The sequence below is a fragment of the Chiloscyllium plagiosum genome, unplaced genomic scaffold, assembly GCF_037043375.1.
Source record: "Chiloscyllium plagiosum isolate Xiang-an unplaced genomic scaffold, Cpla_swu_hap1 HiC_scaffold_34, whole genome shotgun sequence".
NCBI lineage: Eukaryota > Metazoa > Chordata > Chondrichthyes > Orectolobiformes > Hemiscylliidae > Chiloscyllium > Chiloscyllium plagiosum.
In genome coordinates, this window is record NW_028270172.1 from 9,032,395 (window position 1) to 9,056,598 (window position 24,204).

Genomic DNA, 24,204 nt, shown 5'->3' on the forward strand with positions numbered 1-24,204 from the left:
TCTGATCCTGCCCATTTCTCAGTGTATTGCTGAGATTGCAAGACAATGACGGAGATGGCCCTCACTGGCATCTGTTGTCTATTGCTGATTAGCTAAAGAAGACAGTGATGAACCTTCATCTTGAGCCAGCGTAGGTCGTAGTGACTTTTTAGGGCCATTGAAGAGTTACTCACATTAGCATGGGGAGGGAGTTACATTTGGAGAGCTCAGTTATAGATGGATTTCCTTCCTGAAAAGAAAATAGTGAGGCAGATGGTCATTTTCAACAAACAAATAGTGACATGGTCACTTCCACCAACTCCAGTATTTTATGTGTGGATTATTTTTTTAAGAAACTGAATTCAGTCTCAAACTATCACGGTAAAATGTCTCTGAATTACCCAGTCAGAAATCACGCGACACCAGATTATAGTCCAACAGGTTTATTTGAAATCACAAACTTTCAGATCACTGCTTTTGGAGTGTCCTTCACCTGATGGAGGAGCAGTGCTCCAAAAGCTTGGTTTTTCAAATAAACCTGTTGGACTGTAACAGTGTGATTTTTGACCTTGTCCACCCCAGTCCAACAGTGGTACTTCCACATCTGAATTACCTGGTCATTAATAGTGACAGGTAAGTTAATTCATTCAGCAAGTGCATTAAACTCCTTCCACTGTAACAGTCTACTACCTCCTAAATGAAGCTAGTGATTTTATCACAGCCATTTGCCAGGAGGACCATTCCATTGCTTGGTTGTTTTTTAGACAAACAACTTCCTGAAATCACTTCTAGTCACCTTTCACTGGTTTGCACACGTGTCCTTTCATCTTACTCCCAAGGTCCTAGTTGTGTTCTACTGTATCTCTTCTACATCATTTGCTACAGAGGTGTAGCGGTGGTGTCACTATCTCTAGGCCAGAAGCCCAGGGTTCAAATTCCACATCGTGTTGGCTGGGGCAGGTGTGTTTGTGGCATGGCCATAAAGGCCAGTTATTATCCTGTGAATCCTGACACACGGCGGTCAAGCTGAACAGTTTCCTGGTCTGCCATCCTACAAATAATGACGTGGAGGTGCCAGTGTTGGACTGGGGTGGACAAAGTTAAAAATCACACAACGCCAGGTTACAGTCCAATAGGTTTATTTGGAAGCACTAGCTTTCTGAGCTCTCCTTCATCAGGTAGCTAGTGGGGCAGGATCGTAAGACAGAGAATTTATAACACAAGATCATCGTGTCATGCAACTGATACGATATATTGAACAAACCTAAATCATTCTCAAAGATGAAACACTTAGCAGCTATCTAGGTTTGTTTAATATATCATATCAGTTGCATGACACTATGATCTTTTACTATAAATTCTGTGTCTTATGATCCTGCCCCACTAGCTACCTGATGAAGGAGCAGTGCTCCGAAAACTAGTGCTTCCACATAAACCTATAAGACTATATCCTTGTGTTGTGTGATTGTTAACTTCATCTTACAAATAGCAACAGCAATCCACTGTGTTCCTCTGCCCATGTGCGGAGATTAATCCAATGGAAGACAATCCTTACAAGTAAGGATGGGACAAAAGAGAGATGCACACTGTCACCCAGATTCCAGATCAGACAGGCCTGGAGCTTTCAGAAAGTTACAGCGCGTCATGACATGTGAATTCAGATAAGAAAGTACCTGCCTCTTCTTCAGTCCCTCTCAGTGTAACATAGTACAGCAAAATCTGTGGAATTGTAGCCATGTAAATGGTTAGCGATGTTAATAAACTTCAAGATATCTGTCTCAGCAAGAAGCCAACTCTCTGCATTATGCAGACTGACAGACAAAAAACAACACATATTGCACCAGTCACAACATTGGCTATTTTATAAATCCTTATAGGATCACATCTTCCAAATCCTGAAATGTCTCTGAGCCATCCTGATACCAGGACCTATAAACCTGTGATAATGGCTCTAGACTAGAAATACTGAGGTTTGCAGTATTGTTGGAGAAGGGCATTCCTGAAGAAGGGCATGTGCCCGAAACGTCGAATCTTCTGATCCCTAGATGCTGCCTGACCTGCTGTGCTGTTCCAGCAATAAAGTTTCAGCTTTGATCTCCAGCGTCTGCAGACCTCACTTTCTCCTCGAAGATTTCAACCTACTGCGAATCCTCTTACAAGGATGCCTTCCTTGAAGAAGCTCTCTGCCTCTCTCTACAAAGATTTCAGTGAGTCCCTCTCTCACTGCACACCCCAGGTCATCTCCTCTGCACAGAAGCTCTTCAGCCACATTCTGAAGCAGACTCGTTACCACAGCCATATCTCCTTTCTCAGCATTCCTGAAGAAGGGCATGTGCCCGAAACGTCGAATCTTCTGTTCCCTAGATGCTGCCTGACCTGCTGTGCTGTTCCAGCAATAAAGTTTCAGTATTGTTGGAGAGACAAGTGTTCACGTGAGGAGCTGGCAGAATTTCAGGTCAATTAACAAATTCTAGTCTCCGCAGTGGAGATCACGAGACTATTAGATTCTTGTAAAATCCCACCTTCAGGAAAGGAAGCTTGTCCAAGGATGTGCAGGCAAGGTGGGTTAGCCATGAGAAATGCAAGGTCACAGGGATAGGGTAGGGCTGGGTCTGGGTGGGATCATCTTTGGAGGGATGGTATGTACTTGATGGGCCAAATGGCCAGCTTCCACAGCGTAGGGATTCTATGATTTTTCACCTGGTCCAACCTACCTCCAAAACCACAGCTTTGCTTGGAGCTGGAAATGATCATTTGAAAAAATAATCTTGCATTTGCTGAGAAACGTGTCCCTAAGTATCGAATAAATTAAATCACTCGTGTATTTTACAGTGAAAATCATAGCAGCATAAGAAGGGCATTCTTGGGATACATATGTCTTTTGCCAATCCTAAATTCCCTGAAAAGGGGTGGGGACGGACTGAACCGAGATTAGAATTTTCTCTCAGAGTCAGTAGGGGGAGCCCTGATACTGCAGCTCAGTCTGGGGCCCTGTGGTTTCCTAATTTCAGTTCTGAATCTTACAACAAACAGAACCTTCAGCCATAAAGAATACATAATTACACCTCATCATTCAATGCCAATTTCTAAAGACCTATTAAATTAAATGAGTACTCTCTCTCAATGTTTGAAATCCAAGTAGTAGGTGTGGGCAACGACATTGAATAATGAGGCAAAGTGCAGAACCCATAACTATATCATAATGTTTAACAGTTGTCAAGTTCAACAGCAATACTAACCCAGCTACAGTGAATGGGAGCATAGTAGCCATGCAATCAGACTCGTCATATAAAGGGTCAGATTAGAGACATGAGTTCAAATTCCATTACAACCATCTAGATGGGGCTTAAGTACAACTAATTCAGCAAGCTGGGGCAAATTGCAGTGTAATGATTTTATTTTAAATGCCATGAAACTAGTGGGTTGTTCTTATTCATTCATTAATGCAGGAGGTCCCTGAATGACAAACCCTTGTATTTAACGAAGATGATCCCATACAGCAGTGCAGTTTTAAAGCCCTGATATTTGAACATTGCCTGTACTTACAAATAGTTGTTCTCTGTGATCCTGCACTGTGTTCCGACATGTATACAAACAGATGGGTGACATTGTGGCTCAGTGGTTAGCACTGCTGCCTCACAGCGCCAGGGTCCCAGGTTCAATTCCAGCCTCGGGTGACTGTCTGTGTGGAGTGCACATTCTTCCCGTGTCTTCGTGGGTTTCCTCCGGGTGCTCTGGTTTCCTACCACAGTCCAAAGATGTGCAGGTCAGGTGAATTGGCCATGCTAAATTGCCCATAGTGTTAGGTACATTTGTCAGAGGGAAATGGGTCTGGGTGGGTTACTCTTCATAGGGTCGGTGTGGACTGTGGGTCGAAGGGCCTGTTTCCACACTGTAGAGAATCTAATCTCTCTCAGACCCCACAACAGAACCCAAGGACGGCCTGTATCCTTCAAGGGGGAGAGATCTGACTTACACATGTTCCCAAACCCTTTGGCATGTGTCCAACTGTTAACTGCGCTCTGAAGTAGCCCAAGACAGCTACTCATTTGTAGATGGTTCACCGCCCCACCATCTGGGTAGTTAGCAATTGGCGACTAAGCACTGGCCTCGCCAACAATGCCGAAGAATGGAAACTTAACAAGTAGTTATGTGTGTTTCTATCCCCCACCCCTCAGGATTATATCAGATGACAGTGCTGGAAACTGGATTGGTTGGCTCAGCAGTGGGAAGAATTCTTGCTGAAGATGCAGATGAGGGGATCAATGCTGAACTGAGCTACCGGATCATCGACGGAGACAGGATGAACACATTTGACATTGTCACTGATAATAGCAACCAAGTTGGGGTTATCATCCTCAAGGAGGTAAGAGTTTTCTGAAATAAAACGAGAACAGTATCGGGCCAGACTCTACTGTGGCCTGGCCTGACAGAGCAACAGGAGCAATCTACATATCACCCAAATTGCAATAAAACCCTCCAAGGTATATGGCAGGAGTGTTATAAAGCAAACTTTAACATGGAGCCACACGCTGGCTCAGCTGAGCAAAGGCTTGGCTGATGTTGTAGGTTTTAGGGAGGGTAATATATGGAGGAAAGCGAGGTGACGAGGCCGAGAGGTTTAGAGAAGGAATGGAGTTTAGGTCCTTGGCAGCTGGGAGTCTGATATCAAACGAGGGAGTGATTAAAATTAAGGATGTTCGAGAGGTCAGAACGAGAGGAGGACAGATATTTTGGAAGGTTGTTGGGTTGGGGAAGATGACAGACACTGGAGGCATGAAGCTGTGAAGGGATTTGAATACAAGGACGGCCATTTTAAAATCAAAACATGTTTGACGAGGAACCAGGGAGCACAGTGGAAAGGGAAGGTTATGATATTTAAGGGCAACTTTACCTAACTTTAAGGGCATTTAAATTGTCATTGGATAAACATATGGCTAAAACTGGAATAGTATAGGATAGATAGACTTCAGATTGGTTCCACAGGTCGGCGCAACATCGAGGGCCAAAGGGCCTGTACTGGGCTATAATGTTCTATGCTCTATGTTCTCTCTGGGAAGCAGAGTTTTGGGTGACCTCATGTTGATGGAGGGCTTATGTGGGAAACCAGTGAGGAAATCAAATTCCCCAGGGCTTCACCCTTCCCTACCTCATGAATCTCCCTCAGCTCCATAACCCTCTGAGATATCTGTGCTCATTTAACCCCAACCTCATGGGTATTCCTGACTGTAAGTGCTCAGCTCCCAGGCTCAAAACTTACACTGTCCCTAAATTCAGAAACAGTAAAGACAGAAGTCAGAATCTCAGCAGCAGATGAACTGAGACAGAGGTGACATTGGTGATTATTTGGAAAAACAAATTCCTTATGTTTAACTCTTTATCTTTCTTTCTCTCTCTCTCTAAGCCTTTAGATTTTGAAACTAAAGACAGCTACACGTTAACTGTGGAAGGAACCAATACACACCTGGACCTGCGGTTTCTAAACTTTGGTCCATTCCGTGATACGACCAGGGTGGTTGTATCAGTTGAAGATGTGGATGAGCCACCACAGTTTGAGATAAGCTTCTACCAGGTGGAGGTTTATGAGGATGTCGCTGTCGGTACTACCATCCAAACTGTTTCGGCAAAAGACCCAGACGCGGCCAATAATTCCATCAGGTATGATGTAGCTTCAGTGTCAAGCCACAGCTGCCAGAATTAAGAAACAGTGTCATTTTCCCTCCTCAGCGGGGACACTCCTGAATGTACACTAACACCCCAATTACTCGAGTTTCACCAGCAACTGATCTACCTAAACAAGAAACAGAAATCGCTGGAGAAGCTCAGCTAGTCTGCCAGCATCTGCAGAGAGAGAAAACAGTTAACGTTTTGAGTCTGAACAAGAGTCATACTCAAGTCAAAATGTTAATTCTGTTACTCTCTCCAGAAATGCTGCCAGATCTGTTGAGTTTCTCCAGCGATTTCTGTTTCTGTTTCAGATTTCCAGCATGCATAGTTCTTAGAATCATAGATTCCCTCTGTGTGAGAGCAGGCCATTCAGCCCATCAAGCCCACCGACCCTCTGAAGAGCATCTCAGCAAGACTTACACCCCTTTCCTATCCCTGTGGCCTTGCATTTCCCATTAGGCCAATCCACCTAATCTACACACCTTTGGACTTCTTTGTTTTATGGAACTGATCCACAGAGCCTTCGTGACCCTCAATAGCAGTTTTAGTGCCACAAATCCACTGCATTATTATTTATTTATTCAGGGGTGTGCCATCACTGGCTGCCTTAGAGAAGGAGCTGGTGAGCAATTATCTTGAACCGGGGCAGTCCATGCCGGAGTAATCACCTTTAAGAATATAATTTATGACTAAGTTCCCTTTCCAGTTCTCTGGCTGGCCCCAGTAAGTCTAATTAAGTCAATGCACAGATTACTGTGGTAAGAAAGCTGTCTCAGATTATACATTTCCTCTGTCATATTTTCGGTACATTTCCAGCCCCTCCATAATTTATTACTGCATATTTATTTTTGCTGCAGAATTCATCTCTCCCACTTACTCCCTTGCTGCACAGCACAGAGGTTGTGAATAATGATCAACATCTCTCTGAGTGCTGTATTCCCAAAGGTAGTGATACACACGTTTCTTTGATTGAGGAATGCCTTGTCAAATGGATTAATAACCAGTGATAATATTAAATGAGAAGCATAAAGTGAATGTGTTACATGAAAAGAATGTTTGAATAACCTTTCAGAAAGTAGGTGTTTATTTTTGGTGACTTCCACACATATTCTATGCTCCCTTCGGGTTAATGTAATGAGCCCTGTTTGCACTTTGGAAGACTCTCCCCACTCACACCTTCATCCCTAATCATACCTTCATATACCCTCCAGGATCTCCTGTCAGTCTCTATAGGCCTCAGAAGTCTGCACATTCCCCAGGTGGAAAACCACTGCCCTTGGAAATGCAGCACTGAGTCAGACACAGAAAAACATCTGGCGTTTGTCAAACACATTGATCTCTCCTGTTCTGTGTGTTCTGTGGTGGTTGTATTATGAATGCATTCTGTGCATTTGTTTGTGTTTTGCCTGTGTTGTGTGTGTGTTTGATGAATGTGTCACGTATGATGTCATAGAGTAGAATCATAGAATCCCTACAGTGTGGAAACAGGCCCTTCGGCCCAACGAGTCCACCAACCCTGTGAAGAGTAATCTACCCAGACCTATTCCCCTACATTTACCCCTGACTAATGCACCTAATCTACACATCCCTGAACACTACAGGCAATTTAGCATGGCCAATTCACCTAACCTGTACAGCTTTGGATAGTGGGAGGAAATCAGAGCACTCAGAAGAAACCCACGCAGACACAGAGAGCTTGTCCAAACTCCACACAGATAGCCACCCGATGCTAGGATCGAACCCAGGTCCCTGGCGCTGTGAGGCAGCAGTGCTAACCACTGAGCTGCCCCATGTGTGTATGCCTCGGTTATGTGTGCGTGATATGCGTTTGTGTCACATGTGTGTCATATGTGTTTGCGTCATGCATGTGTGTGATGTTTTGTTATGCGTTTGCATGATGTTTGTGTTATGCATATCCATGATGTTTGACTGTGTCATGCATGTGTGTGATATGTGCTTGTGTCTTGCATGTGCATAACGTTGGTCTGTGTCATGTGCGTTAGTAATGTTTGTCTGTGTTGTGTCTGTGATGTTTGTCTGTCATGCTTGTTTGTAATGGTTGTCAGTCATGCATGTGTGATGTTTGTCTGTGCATGTGTGATATGTACTTGTATCATGTGTGTAAATTTTGTCTGTGTCATGCATGTTTGTAATGGTTATCTGTCGTGTGTGTGATGTTTGTGCTTGTGTGATGTGTGCTTGTCATGTATGTGTAATGTTTGTGTTGTGCATATGTTCAATATGTGTTTGTGTCATACATGTGTGTAATGTTTGTAACATCCATGTGTGAAATATGTATTTGTGTCATGTGTGTGCATGATGTGTTTGAGTCACAGGTATGTGAGATGCATGTGTTTTTCAAACTGCCTTGTTCTTGTGAATTCATCTAATGTGAATAAAGCCAGGATTCCCTCCTTATTCTTCATGTCACCGATATGATACAGAAACTGTGAATGGTGACTGGTGAAGACACTCAAAGACAATGTTTGAATTAAAGGAACCTGTTAGAAGCCCCTGGAACAGAAAGGAATGTAATGTGCAGGATTGTCAGGGACTGTTCCTAAAGATAAAGAAAGTGAATGGCTTTGGGATGATGGAAGCTGAAGACTTTGATTTAATGGCTGGACAATGATGACTCCAGTTCTTGAACCATCCTCCAAGAAATTATTGAATCATTATCTGTAACCTTCCAATTCTTCAATAACATCTAAAATCAGAAAGGGGGAATAGTCTTGACCACTGTGTATTTCTTCCTTACTCTTTCTTTGGTGTGTTGCTCTATTTTTGCTCTATTTATTAAAACCCGTTCAAGTACTGTGTGTTTTACAAAAATGTCAGAATTAAAGAAATAAAGGTAATATACACAACCCCCAAGTTATTGCTGATGTTTACTCAAAGTCATGTTCTTTTACTCACTAGTGCAAGTTAATTTCTAGTCTTACAATGACCTCGGGTCTTTGGCGCGGACAGTTTTACCAGTTTCAATGTAGCTATGACTGTTGTTACCATTATAAGTACAGTATACCATTACAGGTGACAATCCCGTCAGTGCCATGTCCACTGTCTGAGTAATGTGGCTCAACAACACAGGTAAACAGGGGTGGGGCAATAAATGCTCACCTCACCTTGAGATACCTATATCCTGTGAAGGAATGAAAATAAACTCAACGATTCACTGCCCTTTTCCAGGTAACATCACCTTGCACGTGTGGCGTAGTCTGGTGGTTACGTGACTGAACTCGTAATCCAAAGGGCCAGGCTAATACTCCAGGGGCAAGGCAGCTGGTGGGATTTAAATTCAATGAGTAAAACATTTGGGATGCAAAGTTATTCTCCCATGGCAATGGCCATCAATTGTTGTTAAAAAAACATCTGGATCACTAATGTTCTTGAGGGAAGGAAATCTACCATCTTTATGCCATCTGTGCTAGCATGTGACTCCAGACCCACAGCAATGTGGTTGACTCTTAACTACCCTGTGAAATTGACAAGGAAGGTCTGGGTAGCAAACTCAGTTTGGGATGAGCAACACACCAAAGAAAGAGTAAGGAAGAAATACACAGTGGTCAAGACTATTTCCCCTTTCTGATTTTAGATGTTATTGAAGAATTGGATGGTTACAGGTAATGATTCAATAATTTATTGGAGGATGGTTCAAGAACTGGAGTCATCATTGTCCAGCCATTTAGGGTGAGAGGGGAAAAATTTAAAAGGACCTAAGGGGCAACTTTTCCATACAAAGGGTGGTGTGTCTATGGAATGAGCTGCCTGAGGAAGTGGTGGAGGCTGGTAAAATTACAGCATTTAAAAGGCAACTGGATGGTACATGAATAGAAAAGGTTTAAAGGGATATTGGCCAAGTGCTGGCAAATGGGACTAGATTAGGTTAGGATATCTGGTCAGCATGGACGAGTTGGACCGAAAAGACTGTTTCCATGCTGTACATCTGTATGATTCTATGACATGTGTCATATTGTCCAAATGGTTCTGCTCAGATAGGCTCTGAATTTTGTACACAACTTGTGACAAGCCAAATTAATGAAGAATTCTGCCAGCACCACAGTCAAGATATTCTGGGAAATGGAATATTGTTCCTCAAAGATTAAGACACCAGTATTGATGTCTTAACAAAAGGACCTATCCCCCTGTTCCCCAGATAAATGATTGGGTTGAGTTGTCTTTCTTTGTGGTTTCTAACCGGCCTCTATCTGCACCGTAACGAACATTCGGATGAGGTTCATTTTCAGGTCAAAGCCCTTGTCCGTTCTAACTGCTGTTGACACAAAGGGAGAGATTTTGATCTTTCAGACAGCTGCCATTGTTGTGCTCATTCTCTCCACCTCCCCATAAACATCCCCCACGCCCACCCCAAAACCAACCCTTCAACTCATCACGATATTAAGGAACGGCAGATGGTGCATCACAAGAAGCTTTAGCAGAGTCAGTGAAGGAAAATGTGAGGGAACTCTTTCCAGGAAAGGGAGACATGGTCGAAGAGATCGCCGTGGTTAGGGAGACTGGAGAGGCCAGTCAGCCAGACTATCGTTCTGAAACTCTGCTGTCCTGGTGTCCACCATTAATGAGTCCAGACTTAGTTTGGAGCTGGCCTCTTCTCTCCCCACACTCGTGGGGCTGGCTGCAGTTTCTGACCAATTCCTAACTAAAATGGCAATCAGGATCCTGCTCCCATTATTGAGCCTCGATTTCCTATTGCCCAAATCAGGTGGCATTCTAGATTCACAGAAATGGATTAGGATAACTGGTTGGCATGGACGGGTTGGACCGAAGGGTCTGTTTCCGTGCTGTACATCTCTATAACTCTTTAACTCTATAAATGGACCCCATAACAATGACCTCACTTCAAGGGAGTTAACACCAGGGAAAGGCCACTCAGGTTTAACCTGAGAGAGAATGCCTCCCATTGGCTGATTGCTTATCTCCTTGTTTATTCACTCACGGAACGTGAGTGTCGCTGGCTGGGCCCAGCATTTGTTGCCTGTCTCTAGTTACCCCTTGAGAAGGTGGTGGTGAGCTACCTTCCTGAACAACTGTAATCTGTGTGCTGTTGGTTGACCCACAATTCCAGGATTTTGACCCAGTGACAGTGAAGGAACGGCGATATATTTCCAAGTCAGAATATTAAGTGGCTTGGAGGGGAACTTGCAGGGGGTGGTGATCCATGTATTTGTTGCCGTTGTCCTTTTCAATGAAAGTGGGAGTGGGTTTGGAAGGTAAACGAAAACAGAAATTATTGGAAAAGCTCAGCAGGCTTGGCAGCATCTGTGGAGAGAAATCAGGGTTAACATTTTGGGTGCAGTGATCCTTCTTCAGAACTGAGTTTGGAAGGTGCTGTGTAATGATCATTGGTAACTTTTCCCTCTTCATCTCATTGACAACAAACCATGTTTCTCCGATGACAGGCAAAAGAATTGGCCGGGGTTCTGACCTTGTAAATAACAGGCTATTGAGTGGCAGTTTCTCTGTCTCTTGTGTCCCATTATCTGTATATTGATGCTTCCTGACAGATAGGCCAAGAAAGCTCAGCACCCACAATGCCTAGAATGTTAAATGATGTCCTGACAGCAATTTCATCAATGCTACTCTTCCTGAAAACAGGCACAAATCTCTCAACTTGTTCCTCGTTGAAAAGTCACAGTGCTTCATTGCAGCAATATCAAGTTTGTTTTATTCACTCACAGGATGTGGGCCTCACTGGCTTATCCATGGTTTATTGCCCACGCCTAAATCTACATTATAGTCACTCCCGTCCACTGTCCTGTCACTCAGTAAAGGTGGGAGGAGCGATCAAATTGAACCCTGCTTGGCAGAAGCTGAAACTGAAGGTTATCAATTAAGATCCCTCAGTTGAACTTGCTGCAGGAAGTCCAATTAATTCCAACTAACTTCCAAGCCGGCAATTGAGTCTTCCACCTACAAGAAGTGGGGTCCTTTAAATATGCCAAATGTAACTGTAATCCTGAACTCTGAATAGAGGTAAAGATAAGCAATACAGGGCCCAAAACAGAACAAATCATTTTTCAGGAAAATTATAAAATAATAATATAAAATATTATCGAATGGTGAGAGAGTACAGAGCCTGGAAATGCAGAGGCATCTGGATGTCCTCGTGCATGAATCACAAGAGGTTAGAAAGCAAGTACAGTAAGTAATTCGAAAGCTAACAGAATGTAACTGTTTATTGCAAGAAGCATTGAATACAAATGTAAAAGAGTTTACGCTTCAGTTTTACAGGTGAGATCACACCTGGAGTACTGTGTACATTATTGGTCTCCTTTTTCTAAGGAAGGGTGTATATGCATGGGCAGCAGTTCAGAAAAGGTTTACCACACAATACCTGGAATGGATGGATGATCTTCTGTGGAATGGTTAGACAGGCTAGGCTTGTATTATAGTGTAGGATGTATAGCAATACCATGTACTTTAGGGTTTGGATTTTGAACTAGTGGAATGTGGGGTTATGTCAGTGTGTGTGAGGGCGTTTGATGATTAACTGATCAGTCTTTCTGGAGCCTGCCTTTTACTTTAAACTAGTATGAGAGAGAGAGAGAGGGGGAGAGAGAGAGAGAGACAGTCCCAGGAATTATCATGGGAATTTGTTTGCATTGAGTGTATTTACATTTCTGCCATAGAAAAAGTTTGACAAGCATTGAATGTCTTCAAGAAGGAGTTAGACATAGCTCTTAGGGTCATATGGATCAAAGGAAGAGGAAAAAGCAGGAACAGGGGACTGAGTTGGGTGATCAGCCATGATGATATTGAATAGCAGGACAGGCTTAAAGAGCCAAATGGCCTACTGCTGTACCTAATTTGAATGTTTCTCTGTCTTCATCCCTTCTTTATCAAGGAGACTGAAACTGTACACAGTATTCTAGGGAGACAGTCAGGAGTAATGAATGCACAGCATTTGCAATCTCTCAGAATAATATTTGACCAGCGATGATTGAAACGAAAAAGCAAACGTCATAAAAAGTTAGGTTGATCTTAAATTATATTTGATTGATTTTTTCTGATGCAAGAAAGCTATATATTATTAATGTTGCCTTTTCCTCTCATCTTTTTCTGCTGATTTCAAAGATATTCAGTTGACCGATCCACTGATCCCACAAGATTCTTCTACATTGACATAGCATCCGGAGCTTTAATGATTGCAAAACCATTGGACCGAGAGCAATTCTCATGGCATAACATCACAGTCCTGGCAATGGAAATGAGTATGTACCTGAGGATCACTCAATATTTAATTAAAATATTGCACAGCCCTTTTGTGTTAGCAGTTTGTGTTAATTCAGTTTGACGAGATAATGCAGTCATGGTGCAACATGAATTAAAAGGAGCTGGGGGGGTCAAGGAAAATGTGCTCAGGTGCTGTGAGGCAGCAATTCAACCAAGTTCCCAAAGTGACTTTCAAACAGTCAACAGTTTAGATTTTATCCTATGTGTAGCGTTTAATAACATTTTGAAATGAAAAGGTTTGCCTTTTGATGAACATCTTCACAATGAGGCTGCACTGAAGTTGAAAGCTGATGCATTCTCAGGGTCTGAAGATCAGTTAAGACGCCTTTGAATAAGGATATTATTATGCCCTGCGGGGTCATTTAACAATATTCATTGCTTCGAAGTTATAAACCTGCTGTGCTTGAGCAAAGTTAGGGCAATCTAACCAGAGAGTGGTCCTGCCATGCCGGGGAAAGTACATCAGTAATTTAAGCACAAACCTTAGAATACCCAAAAGATACATTAAGAAATATAAATCGGCTTGGAGTAATCAATGGTAAATTCTGCCCTTGTGTTGGCCTAAGCTAAAGACTCCATCTACAGAGAGTCAACAATTCTCTCACTCCTATTTCATGGTGCATAAGGCTATTCTGTTCAGCTTTAAAGTGTGGTCGGGATTTGTTATGCAAACAATAGAGTGTGTCCTGGCTTCATCAGTTATTTTTCGCATTATGGACTGGCAGAGCAAGGAAACCCCTGTCTATACCACCACTGACAAATTCTGCACTCACAATTCTCTGATGGTGTGTGGGAGAGTAGCCAGGAGATCACAATCAATTTCAGCATGCAAAGTGACAGCAGCCCCTGGAACTTGCTCCACTCTTCAATAAGATTGTGGTTGATCTACCTCAACTCCCTTTTCATTGTCTCCCCATCTCCCTCAATTTCTGAAGAAATCAAAAATCTGCCAATTTCAATCTGATGGGGCAGGCATACCTAACCCTCTCAGGGAGAGAATTCCCAAAACTATTTGAAGAATGTCTTCGCATCTCAGTCTTAGATGTTTGGCCCCATAGTGTGATACTGTACACCTGTGTTTTTAATTCCCCAGCCAGGGAAAACATCTCAGAGTCTGGATGTAAATTTGTTCGCTGAGCTGGAAGGTTCATTTTCAGACGTTTTGTCACCATAGTAGGTAACATCTTCAGTGAGCCTCCGGACGAAGCACTGCTCATGTTTCCTGCTTTCTCTTTATATGTTTGGAGTTCCTTGGGTTGGCAATGTCATTTCCTGTGGGGACATCATTTCCTATGGTAATGTCATTTTCTGTTCTTTTTCTCAGGGGGCGGTAAATGGGCTCCAAGTCAATGTGTTTGTTGATAGAGTTCCGGTTGGAATGCCATGCTTCTAGGAATTCTTGTGCATGTCTCTGTTTGGCTTGTCCTAGGATGGATGTGTTGTCCCAGTCAAAATGGTGTCCTTCCTCATCCGTATGTAAGGATACTAGTGAGAGAGGGTCATGTTGTTTTCTGGCTAGTTGATGTTCATGTATCCTGTGGCTAGTTTTCTGTCTGTTTGTCCAATATAGTGTTTGTTACAGACCTTGCACGGTATTTTGTAAATGTCATTAGTTTTGCTTGTTGTCTGTATAGGGTCTTTCAAGTTCATTAGCTGCTGTTTTAGTGTGTTGGTGGGTTTGTGGGCTACCATGATGCCAAGGGGTCTGAGTAGTCTGGTAGTCATTTCCAAGATGTCTTTGATGTAGGGGAGAGTGGCTAGGGTTTCTGGACATGTTTGTCTGCTTGTTTGAGTTTGTTGCTGAGAAATTGGCAGACTATGTTCATTAGGTACCCATTCTTTTTGAATACACTGTATAAATGAATAGAAAGCAGGAAATATGAGCAGTTCTTCATCCAGAGGCTCACTGAAGATGTTACCTAGTATGGTGACGAAATGTCTGAAAATGAACCTTCCAGCTCAGCGAGCAAACCTACATCCAGAACCTCAACCTGAGCTACAAATCTTCTCAAAATCTCGGAGTCTACCCTTCCCAATCCCTTCACACTTGTGTATTTTTCCAATCAGATCACCTCTTGTGGTTCTAAATTCCAAAGAATATAGGACCCAACATACTCAACTCTTCCTCATAGGTCAACCCCAGAGTCTCTACCAATGAATCAGCTCCTTGGTCAATTAACAATGCCACGACAAGATTCCAATCCATACATAAAGCACTGGGGTGAAATCTGTAATACCAGCATACTGATATCAATATTGGTTTTATTTTTATGAGAAATTAGTCAATCTGCAGTGACCCTGTGATTCAGTAATCTCAAATCCCACTCCAGAGATTTCAATGCATAAGTCTTACACACAATGCTTAAATCACAAACTGGCCATTTGACCCAACCAGACACTGCTGTTTCTCATGCATCCGAGTTCTTCCTATCTTTCCACAACTAACTCTATCAGCAATAACTTTCTGTTCCCTTCTCCCTTTTGCCTCTCCTATGTACATCTATACTTCTTGTTTCAACCTTGAGATGGACAATCATGGATGTCAAATTATACAATGCGTATCGAACAAGTTGTCGTAGCTAAGGCATAGAGTTCAAGAGCAGGAAGGTGGTGCTGGAACTGTGTAAAAGATTGATTAGGACACAGCAGTTCTGGAATCCACATTATAGGAGGGATGTGACAGCATTGGAGAGGAGGCAGAGGAGGTTTACCAGGATGTTGCCTGGGATGGGAGCTTTAGTTATGAAGAAAGATTGGATAGCTTGCTTTCCTTGGAGCAGAGGGGACTGAGAGGACAATATGATTGAGATGTGTAAAATTATGAGGGGCATAGATAGGGTAGAGTGGAAGAAATCTTTTCCTTTGATGAAGGGATGACCAGGCACATTGATTTAAGGGAAGGGGCAGGAGGTTTAGAGGGGAATGCAAGGGAACCTTCTTTTCACCCAGAGGGTGGGAATCTGAAACTCTCAGCTTGTAAGAGTGTGAGGCAGAAACCCTCATAACAATTTAACAAGTATTTAGATGTGCACTTGAGATGCCGAGATATATAAGGGTAAGGGCCAAGTGCTGGAAATTGGGATAGAATAGTTATTTTTGACCAGCGTGGACGTGATGGGGCCAAAGATCTTTTTTTTGTACTGTAGACGTATATAACTCTTGAACTTTAATTTATAATGAGGATAGAGACAATCACTAAAATCAAAGGAAAGTGTAAAATAATAAGTTTGTGCATTTGTGATAATTTCAACATGCAAATAATTCCAATTTGTTGAAAACTGTATATCTCCTTCATTTACAGAAAAAAAAAATCTTCTGCAATCTATAGCTTATATATAAGTCCATGAAACAAATGCTGCCAGGTGGAGTCCAGGACATTCTTTATTGCTTACATGGAATTAATGCGTTCCTTGGAGCCTCTGTTGCAGTGAGCTCTACATTCTCACTGCTCCTTGAATAAAGGTATTTGTCCTGAATTCCTGCCTGGATTCCTTGATGGCTGTCCCACACTGATGACCTCTAATCCAGACTGGCACTCCCCAGTGTGTTCTATGGCAATGCTGCACCATCAGAGACATCAAGCCGAGATACCAGCTGCCCTTTTGGCACTGTTCCGAAGACAAGCAGGGGATTTATCTCTGTTCATCTAACTAATAACTTTCCCTCAATCACATCACTGAGAAAGCAAACTATCTGATCCTGACCACCTGGCTATTTGTTAGAGCCTTCTCCTGTATTAATGGCTACCTTGTTTCCCAACATTACACGTCAAAAATACTTAATGGGCTGCAATATGTTAGATAGTGAAAAGTTCTACATAAATGCACCTTTATTCCTTTCTTTAGGTCAGAATAAAACTGATTTCAGTAAAGTGTGAAAGGGTTTGGTCATTTGTAAGTTGTTACAGGGGCAGCTCAGTATGAGATGGCAGAGCAAAAAGTCATTGACTAATATACATCTTTAGACGTATGTGTCTAGCTTGTGCCAGCCCAATATTGAGCACAGATAAAGTGAGCTGTCTGGATGGTGTCTGCTTCATTTCAGAGAACCCCACACAGATTGGGAGTGTTTCCGTCACAGTGAAAGTCCTCGATATTAACGACAACGCACCCGAGTTTGTGAAGGATCGTGAGGCCTATATCTGTGAAAATGCCAAACCCGGTCAGGTAAGGAAAAGTTGGGTCTAGGCTCATTGCATCAAGATTCCCTATGAGATTCACAAGACAGCATCACACCCTGTTTAACTCCAATGAACTGACTAGCTGAAGCACTGTGAGGCGTTTTTATGGAGAGGATAAATTCTTGAATTTTTCTCTCCTGGTTCAAAAATCCTTTGCTCCTGAGAACCCATATCCATAAATTGTTCAGACATTCACAACTTTATAAAAGATGTTTTTCGAATGAACTGGCACATACCCCAGAGATGATAGAGAGCAGCTAATGCTCACTGGGGTGTATATTTAGGGCTGATTTTCTGGTGGATTTCAAAAACAAAGGGCTGATTTTCCCCAGCAAAAAGGCAATTTATCAAGAAGGGGGGAAACACACTGGTGTTTGTATCATACTATGAAATGCAAATAAAAAGTGGCAGAAGGTAGGCTGACTCCCTTTTCAGTAAACTTTGATAAGCAATAATACACATACACAGAGTCTTCCCATTCATATGTTCTTGCAGTTTCCTGATATAAGTGGATTTTTGTTCCAAATATACAAATATGATGCTTGATTTTGTTTGCCCAGTAGAGAAAACCTCTTTCCTTCCTCAGACTTGACCCAATTCCTTGGTGGCTCGAATGGATTCACTTTAGCATCTCTTCATTCAACCTCTTCAGGATAATGACACTACTCCCTTTCTTCATTATCTTCAACTGTCAATTCATCTGAATTGAATTGAATTGAATTGAAGTTATTGTCACGTGTACCGAGGCTCAGTGAAAAGCTTTGTCTTGCGAGCAATGCAGGCAGATTACAGAGTTAAGTAGCACAGATAAGTAAATAATAGGTAAACAGCGGCAAAACAAAAACACAGGTACAGGCGAATGTTAAGAGTTTGTGAGTCCATTCAGTATTCTAACAACAGTAGGGTAGAAATCGTTTCAAAACCAGCTGGTGCGTGTGTTCAGGCTTCTGTACCTTCTCCCCGGTGGTAGAGGTTGTAGATAAATATTGCAAGGGTGGGATGGATCTTTTAAGAATGCTGGCGGCCTTTCCTTGACAGCGGGCCTGGTAGATGGATTCTATAAGATGGGAGGTTGGCCTTTGTGATTGTCTGGGTGCTCTCTGGCTATCCTTCCAACACTCAATCCTGCAAAACCTGGAGATTTGCATCTTGCTTGATAGTTTGCTTGAGATTTAAGTTAGAGACTTAATTCTGACTCTTCTGTGATTGGCAATCTATTTCCACTCAAATGCAAAGAAAATTGTTGTCAAGGCAGCGGAAGGAGCCAGGTATTTGTAGTGTTCCATTGCAGTAAGTGTGAATGGAGACTGCAGAAAGAATGAAGGACCCTGAGTTTCCATTGGCCTGTTATTTTAATTCTCCAGCATGCTGTCACACTGACATCTCAGTGCTCAGCCTGCTGTGGTGTGGATTCGTCTGGTTGAGTGCAATTCTAACAATACTCACGAAGCTCAATCTCATCCAAAGACACAGCAGCTTATTTAACCACTGCCCATCTACCAAACATTAAACATTCACTCCCTCCACACTGGGGCACAGTGGCAGCTCGATGTACCATCTGCAAGATATACTGCAGCAACTAGCAAGTCTCTTTCAACATTACCTTCCTACATAGACAAGCGTAGAAGACATCAGGGAACATCACAGCCTGCATGCACGCTGTCAAACTGGTACAGGGCAACTCAGTGGTGCCTCACAGTGCCAGGGTCCCGTGTTCAATTTCCACCCTCAGGCGACTGTGTGAAGTTTGCACATTCTCCTCATGACTGTGTGGGTTTCCTCTTGGTGCTCTGGTTTCCTCCCACAGTCCACAGATGTGCAGGTTGGGTGGATTGGCAATGCTAAATTGTCCACAGTGTCCAAGGATGTGCAAGCTAGGTGAATTGGCCATGAGAAATGCAGGGATGTGGGGAGAGGGTAGGGGAGTGGGTCTGGGTAGGATGCTCTTCAGAGGGCAAAAGTGAGGACTGCAGATGCTGGAGATTAGAGTCGAGAGTGTGATGTTGGAAAAGCACAGCAGGTCAGGCAGCATCTGAGGAGCAGGAGAGTCGACATTTCGGGCAAAAGCCCTTCATTAGGAATGATGTGCTTTTCCAGCTCCAAACTCTTGACTGCTCTTCAGAGGGGCAGTGTGGACATGATGGGCCAAATGGCCTGCTTCCACCCTGCAGGGATTCTTCCTCTCCATGATTCTGTGAAATCACATTCCAACCTGACTTAGACCTATATCGTTGTTCCTTCATTGTCACTGAGTTAAAAGTTTGGAACTCCTTGCCTATTAACACTGTGGATGTCCCAATAGACCAAAAATGCAGCAGTTCAAGAAACCACTCACCTGTAGCCTCTCCTAGGCAATTAGGGGTGGGCAGCAAATGCTGACCTAGCCTGTGTTGCCCACATTACATGAACACATTTCTAAAAAATGAGAAGCATGGTGTGAATTTTTTATTTACAGCAATATTTGACAAAACCAATCCCTTGCTATTGACCAGAACAGATTATTGCCCTGTGCGTACTGGTTATGAGGTGGTCACTAGTTGCCGAATTGTTTGCTGTGTGTTTGCATCATCGTTTTTGTGCAAAGTGCACAGAATCAGCTGCCGTTGACAACGGAATGACTTCTGTGAATCTGCTCCTTTTTCAACAGCTCATTCAGATGGTCAGTGCAGTGGACCTGGATAATCCTCAAGGAGGTCATCACTTCTACTACAGCTTAGCTCCTGAAGCAGCAAGCAACCCAAACTTCACCGTGCGTGACAATCAAGGTATAATACACTTACCTCCGCAGCTCCTTCACATCACACTGCAGTTTTTCCCCAGGGTCATCTATTTAGTTTGAAATTCACACTAGAGTGAAACATAAACAAAAAGATGTAAAGTTCCTTTTTGTATTCACTTCAGCTTTCTGTACAGTGTCTTGGTTTATTCTCTGTGAGGAGGTGAAGAACTGTTTATTTGTAACAGCACTTTGCTCATAATCTCTGAATATTTCAACAATAGGTATTCACAAATATGTATTTTTCTGGAACTGCAAAACAAATATTAACGGTTTCTAAAGAGTAATATGCTTTGGACGAAGTGAATGCTGAAAGAATTGTAATTTCCCTCAACAAAAGCAAACAAAGCAGTGCCCACCACAGAATCTTTTGTGATATACCAAGCTCCATGATCTTTGTTATAATGCAATGGTATCTCATCAGCATGCTCAGTGTATCTCACATTGTTTTGTATTTCACAATCCATATTGTTTGCTAGTCACAATGTTGTTCAGCACACTTCAAATCAACATCACTAACATCGTTAATATTGCCAAAAGGGACCAAACATCTTGTAGGTTTTTTAAAATATAAGTAATCCAGGCCGTTTCGATTGTGAAATAAAACACATTTCTTTTTCATTCATGGGTCGAGGGGGTCTCTGATTAGGCCAACATTTACTGCTGAGCCCAAAATGCCCCAAGGGCAGTTAAAAATCAACCATGTTACTTTTGCTTTGGAATCACATGTTGGCCAGTCTGGGTAAGGGAGGCAGATTTCCTTCTCTGAAAGATATTGGTGAACAAGGTGAGGTTTTTCATGACAATTAACAGTCATTAATATGGTCATCGTTATACAAGCTTTACTTGTAATTAATCCAAATTTGTACTGAATTCAAATGTTACCATTTTTCATGGTGGGATTCAAGCTCAGTTCCCCAGAACGTTACTGTGGAATTCTGGGTGGCTAGTCCAGTGATGTTACCATGAAACTGCCTCCACATAGCTGCAAAGCAATGGATAAACAGCTAAAAAAGGAGTTTTTTAAAATCAAACAGAAAGACTTGCATTCCACTTCATGATCTCAGGAGATATCAAAGTGAGTTACTGTCAATGGAGTGTAGCCACTATTGTACTGTTGGCAATGTGGCACCCAATTTACACACAGCAATCTCCCACCAACAGGAAGGTGATAATGTCCAGGTCACTTGCTGCAGCATTGTTGATTGAATGATAAATGTTGACCAGGATCTCAACAAAAAAACTCCACTGGTCTTCTTCAAAACAGTGTCATGGGATCATTTCAAGGGGTCCATGAAATATAATGTGTAATGTGTTTGCATTTTTACCATGTATACATGAGGACACGCATAGTCAGCTGGATTGCACTCTGCAAAATGCACAAACATATATATTAATTTGTCAATGGTAAGTGGCATGTTGCCAGAGAGAGAAATAGCACTGTCAACAAGGTAAGTGCTTTAAGCCAATACTACTAATCTTCCATTGAGACACCAGTCTGGAGTATCTGTCGGCTCTGGGTGTCTGTGCATAGATTCTCCCCAAGGATGCTTGCACCTTCTCACTAAATCAAAACTCTTCAATATCATTTTATTAACATCTGTACATGGTATGTTCTTAACAGGGTTACTGTTTCAAATTCAATCACTCTTCTTCAAAACTGCTTTGAAGAAATCATAATGGAATTGAAATGTTAACTCTGTTTCTCTCTCTGCAGATGTTGCTAAACCTGCTGAGTACCTCTAGCATTTTCTGTTTTATTTTAGATTTCCAGCAGCTGCAGTATTTTGATTTCATATGGAGGCCCGATCAAATGTTAGCAACTTGCTGTCTAGCAAGATACTGCTCTCACACCCACCCTAGCCCCAACCCCTATTTCTCCCACTGAGCAATCACAACAACGTGCAAGGCTCAATATGGGGTCAGAGTGAGAAAATATTTGGGAAGCACTGAAAGAGAGGCTTTGGTATTAGTTGGTGTTTGCACAGGAGCTGGAGTCAACATTCTCACAAGCTAGGCTACAGCTTCCAGCTTGTATTTTCTCAATAATGGCATAGGGAGGCTAGTCTTCATATGATGTTGCCTGGCACAAGTCAACTCAAGGTTGCTGCTCTCTCTGGTTGCTCCCAGATGGGATCTCATTGGGAGGTCAGGAAGCTGAAACCAGAAAAGCAGCTGAGGTTGGGGAATCAGAGCTCCAGCCAGTGACTCCAAAGCACTGGAATTCTGCAGAAGCAGAGACTTCAGTCAATGTATATACATTTAACTTACACAACAGCTTTTCATGACCCTGTTAGCTAATTTGATCTTACTCGTCTTCTGAATGGTTCTCTGTAAACTAGTTTTAATAATTTAACCCAAATACAACCCTATAAGCTCTGCTAGCAGAAGAACATGAGAATTAACCCTAACCCAATCCCAGGGAGCTACCCATCATATCCTTATTCTTGGTTGCAGCTTTAGGATGACCTGGGACCTGGTAATAACCTCACACTTAACTCTCATTTTAACTCTCACTAGCAGATTCCAGTTCCCGCATTCTATCCTAAGTGGTAATAAGTACCTTGCAGTTAAGATTTGCATTAGCACATGTATTTGCAGTTGATGAGTCCACCACAGATTTATATTTAATTTATTGTAGTATTTTAAAACTAAGTTTTCCCACTAGCTTTCTCTCAAAGCATTTCACAATCATTCATTTAATGTGTACATTTTGCAGATAAAGTGCTGTGTGACTGCAGTTCTTCTTTTCTCTCTCCTTGCTTCGATGTGCAGATTATTCTGTGGCCCCATGTACACAACTAGCGGGTGACACATTTTAAAAACATTTAGGTGTGTTTTGCCTATCTATTGACATTGAAGGTCAAAGTTCACTTAAGTAATTGAGGCAGTTCTGAAGGAGAGTTACCCTGGACTCAAACTGTTAACTCTGTTTTTCTGTCCACAGATGCTGCCAGACTTGCTGAGTATCTTCAGCATTGTCTATGTTTGTTTCAGATTTTCACCATCCGCAGCTTTTATTTTAAGTAATTTAGCAGTTTATGGCTAACATACAGGGGGACTTCAGACCCTAAGGGTATAAGAAATAGGAGCAAAGTAGGCTATTCAGCTTCTCAAGCTTGTCCATCATTCTATAAAGATTATGGCTGATATGTTCCTGACTTCAACTCCTCTTCCTTGCCAGCTCCCCATAGCACTCAATTCCTCAATATTTCAAAAATCTATGCACCTTCTCATTAGATACTGATAGTGATCTACCCTCCATAACGAGGTGGGATAGAGAACTTCAGACATTCACTATCCTCTGGGACAATAAATTCTTATTTTAAATGAGTGTCCCCTAATTTCAGATTCTCCCACACACAGTGGACACATCTTCTTAACATTTACACTGTGTTCCCCTCAGATTCTTGTACAGGGGTCTCACATTTACAAACACCTGACTTACAAACATGATCCCGTACAGGGGTGTAATTTTAAAGATCCAACATAGAAATAGTTCTCTATTTACAAGCAGCTGTTTTATATTGTCCTGCATGTGTCCCAACTTGTGTATGAATTAACTTGCAAATAGACTCAAGAACAGAACACATTCGCAGCCCTGAATCTGCTTCTCATGCCTATCATCGTTTCTTAAATATGGGAACCAAAACCACACAGTATTGCAGATGCAGCCTCACCAGCAAAACTGTACAGTAGGAGCAAGACTTCCCATTTTTAAATTCCTACCCATTAGCACGAAAGGCCATTTGCCTTTCTAATTACTTGCTGAACTTGAATGCTCACTTTTTGAATTTCATGCACAAGAGCACCCAGATCCTTTTGTGTGTGTTGTTTTGAGTCTCTCTCCATTTAAATAATAGTTTGCCTTTTGATTCATCTTGCCAATGACCTCTCCCCTTATTCCACTGAACTCTATCTGCCAACTTGATACTCATTTATTCAAACTATCCATATCGCCTTGTAGATTCCTTATGTCCTCATCATAACATGCCCTCCCATCTATTTTGTACAATCATCAAATTTAGATACATTACACTCTACCCTTTCTTCCAAGTCTTAACATAGATAGTAAGCACTTGAGGTCCTGGGACTGATCCATGTGGCTCTCCACAAGTTATATCTTTCCAAACTGAATAAAACCATTAATCTTGACTCCCTGTCTTGTGTGTTAACAACCCTCAATCCATGCTAATACATTACCCCAGTACTGGGAGCTCCTATCTTGAGTAATTTATCTGATGCTTTATCCAATGCCCTCTGGAAGCCCAAACAGGCTACATCAACCTGTTCTACATTATTGATTATCCTTATGATATCCTCAAAACATGCCAACAAATTTATCAAA

General features: G+C 42.2%; 1 protein-coding gene and 1 long non-coding RNA gene across 2 annotated transcripts in view; one reads left to right on the plus strand and one right to left on the minus strand.

Moving 5' to 3' along the window:
- Nucleotides 1–24,204, plus strand: part of LOC122564555 (cadherin-20-like) — a 153,722-nt gene that overhangs the window by 119,145 nt on the left and 10,373 nt on the right. The window contains exons 6-10 of the mRNA XM_043719619.2: nt 4,158–4,345; nt 5,384–5,637; nt 12,742–12,878; nt 16,945–17,066; nt 19,728–19,845. Of these exons, the coding sequence (XP_043575554.2) occupies nt 4,158–4,345; nt 5,384–5,637; nt 12,742–12,878; nt 16,945–17,066; nt 19,728–19,845 (819 nt within the window). The remainder of the gene's footprint in view (nt 1–4,157; nt 4,346–5,383; nt 5,638–12,741; nt 12,879–16,944; nt 17,067–19,727; nt 19,846–24,204) is intronic.
- The window catches only part of LOC148141118 (uncharacterized), a 43,036-nt gene that overhangs the window by 8,430 nt on the left and 10,402 nt on the right, over nt 1–24,204 (minus strand). Inside the window, exon 2 of the long non-coding RNA XR_015752774.1 lies at nt 19,861–19,927. This is a non-coding gene — a long non-coding RNA (uncharacterized LOC148141118). The remainder of the gene's footprint in view (nt 1–19,860; nt 19,928–24,204) is intronic.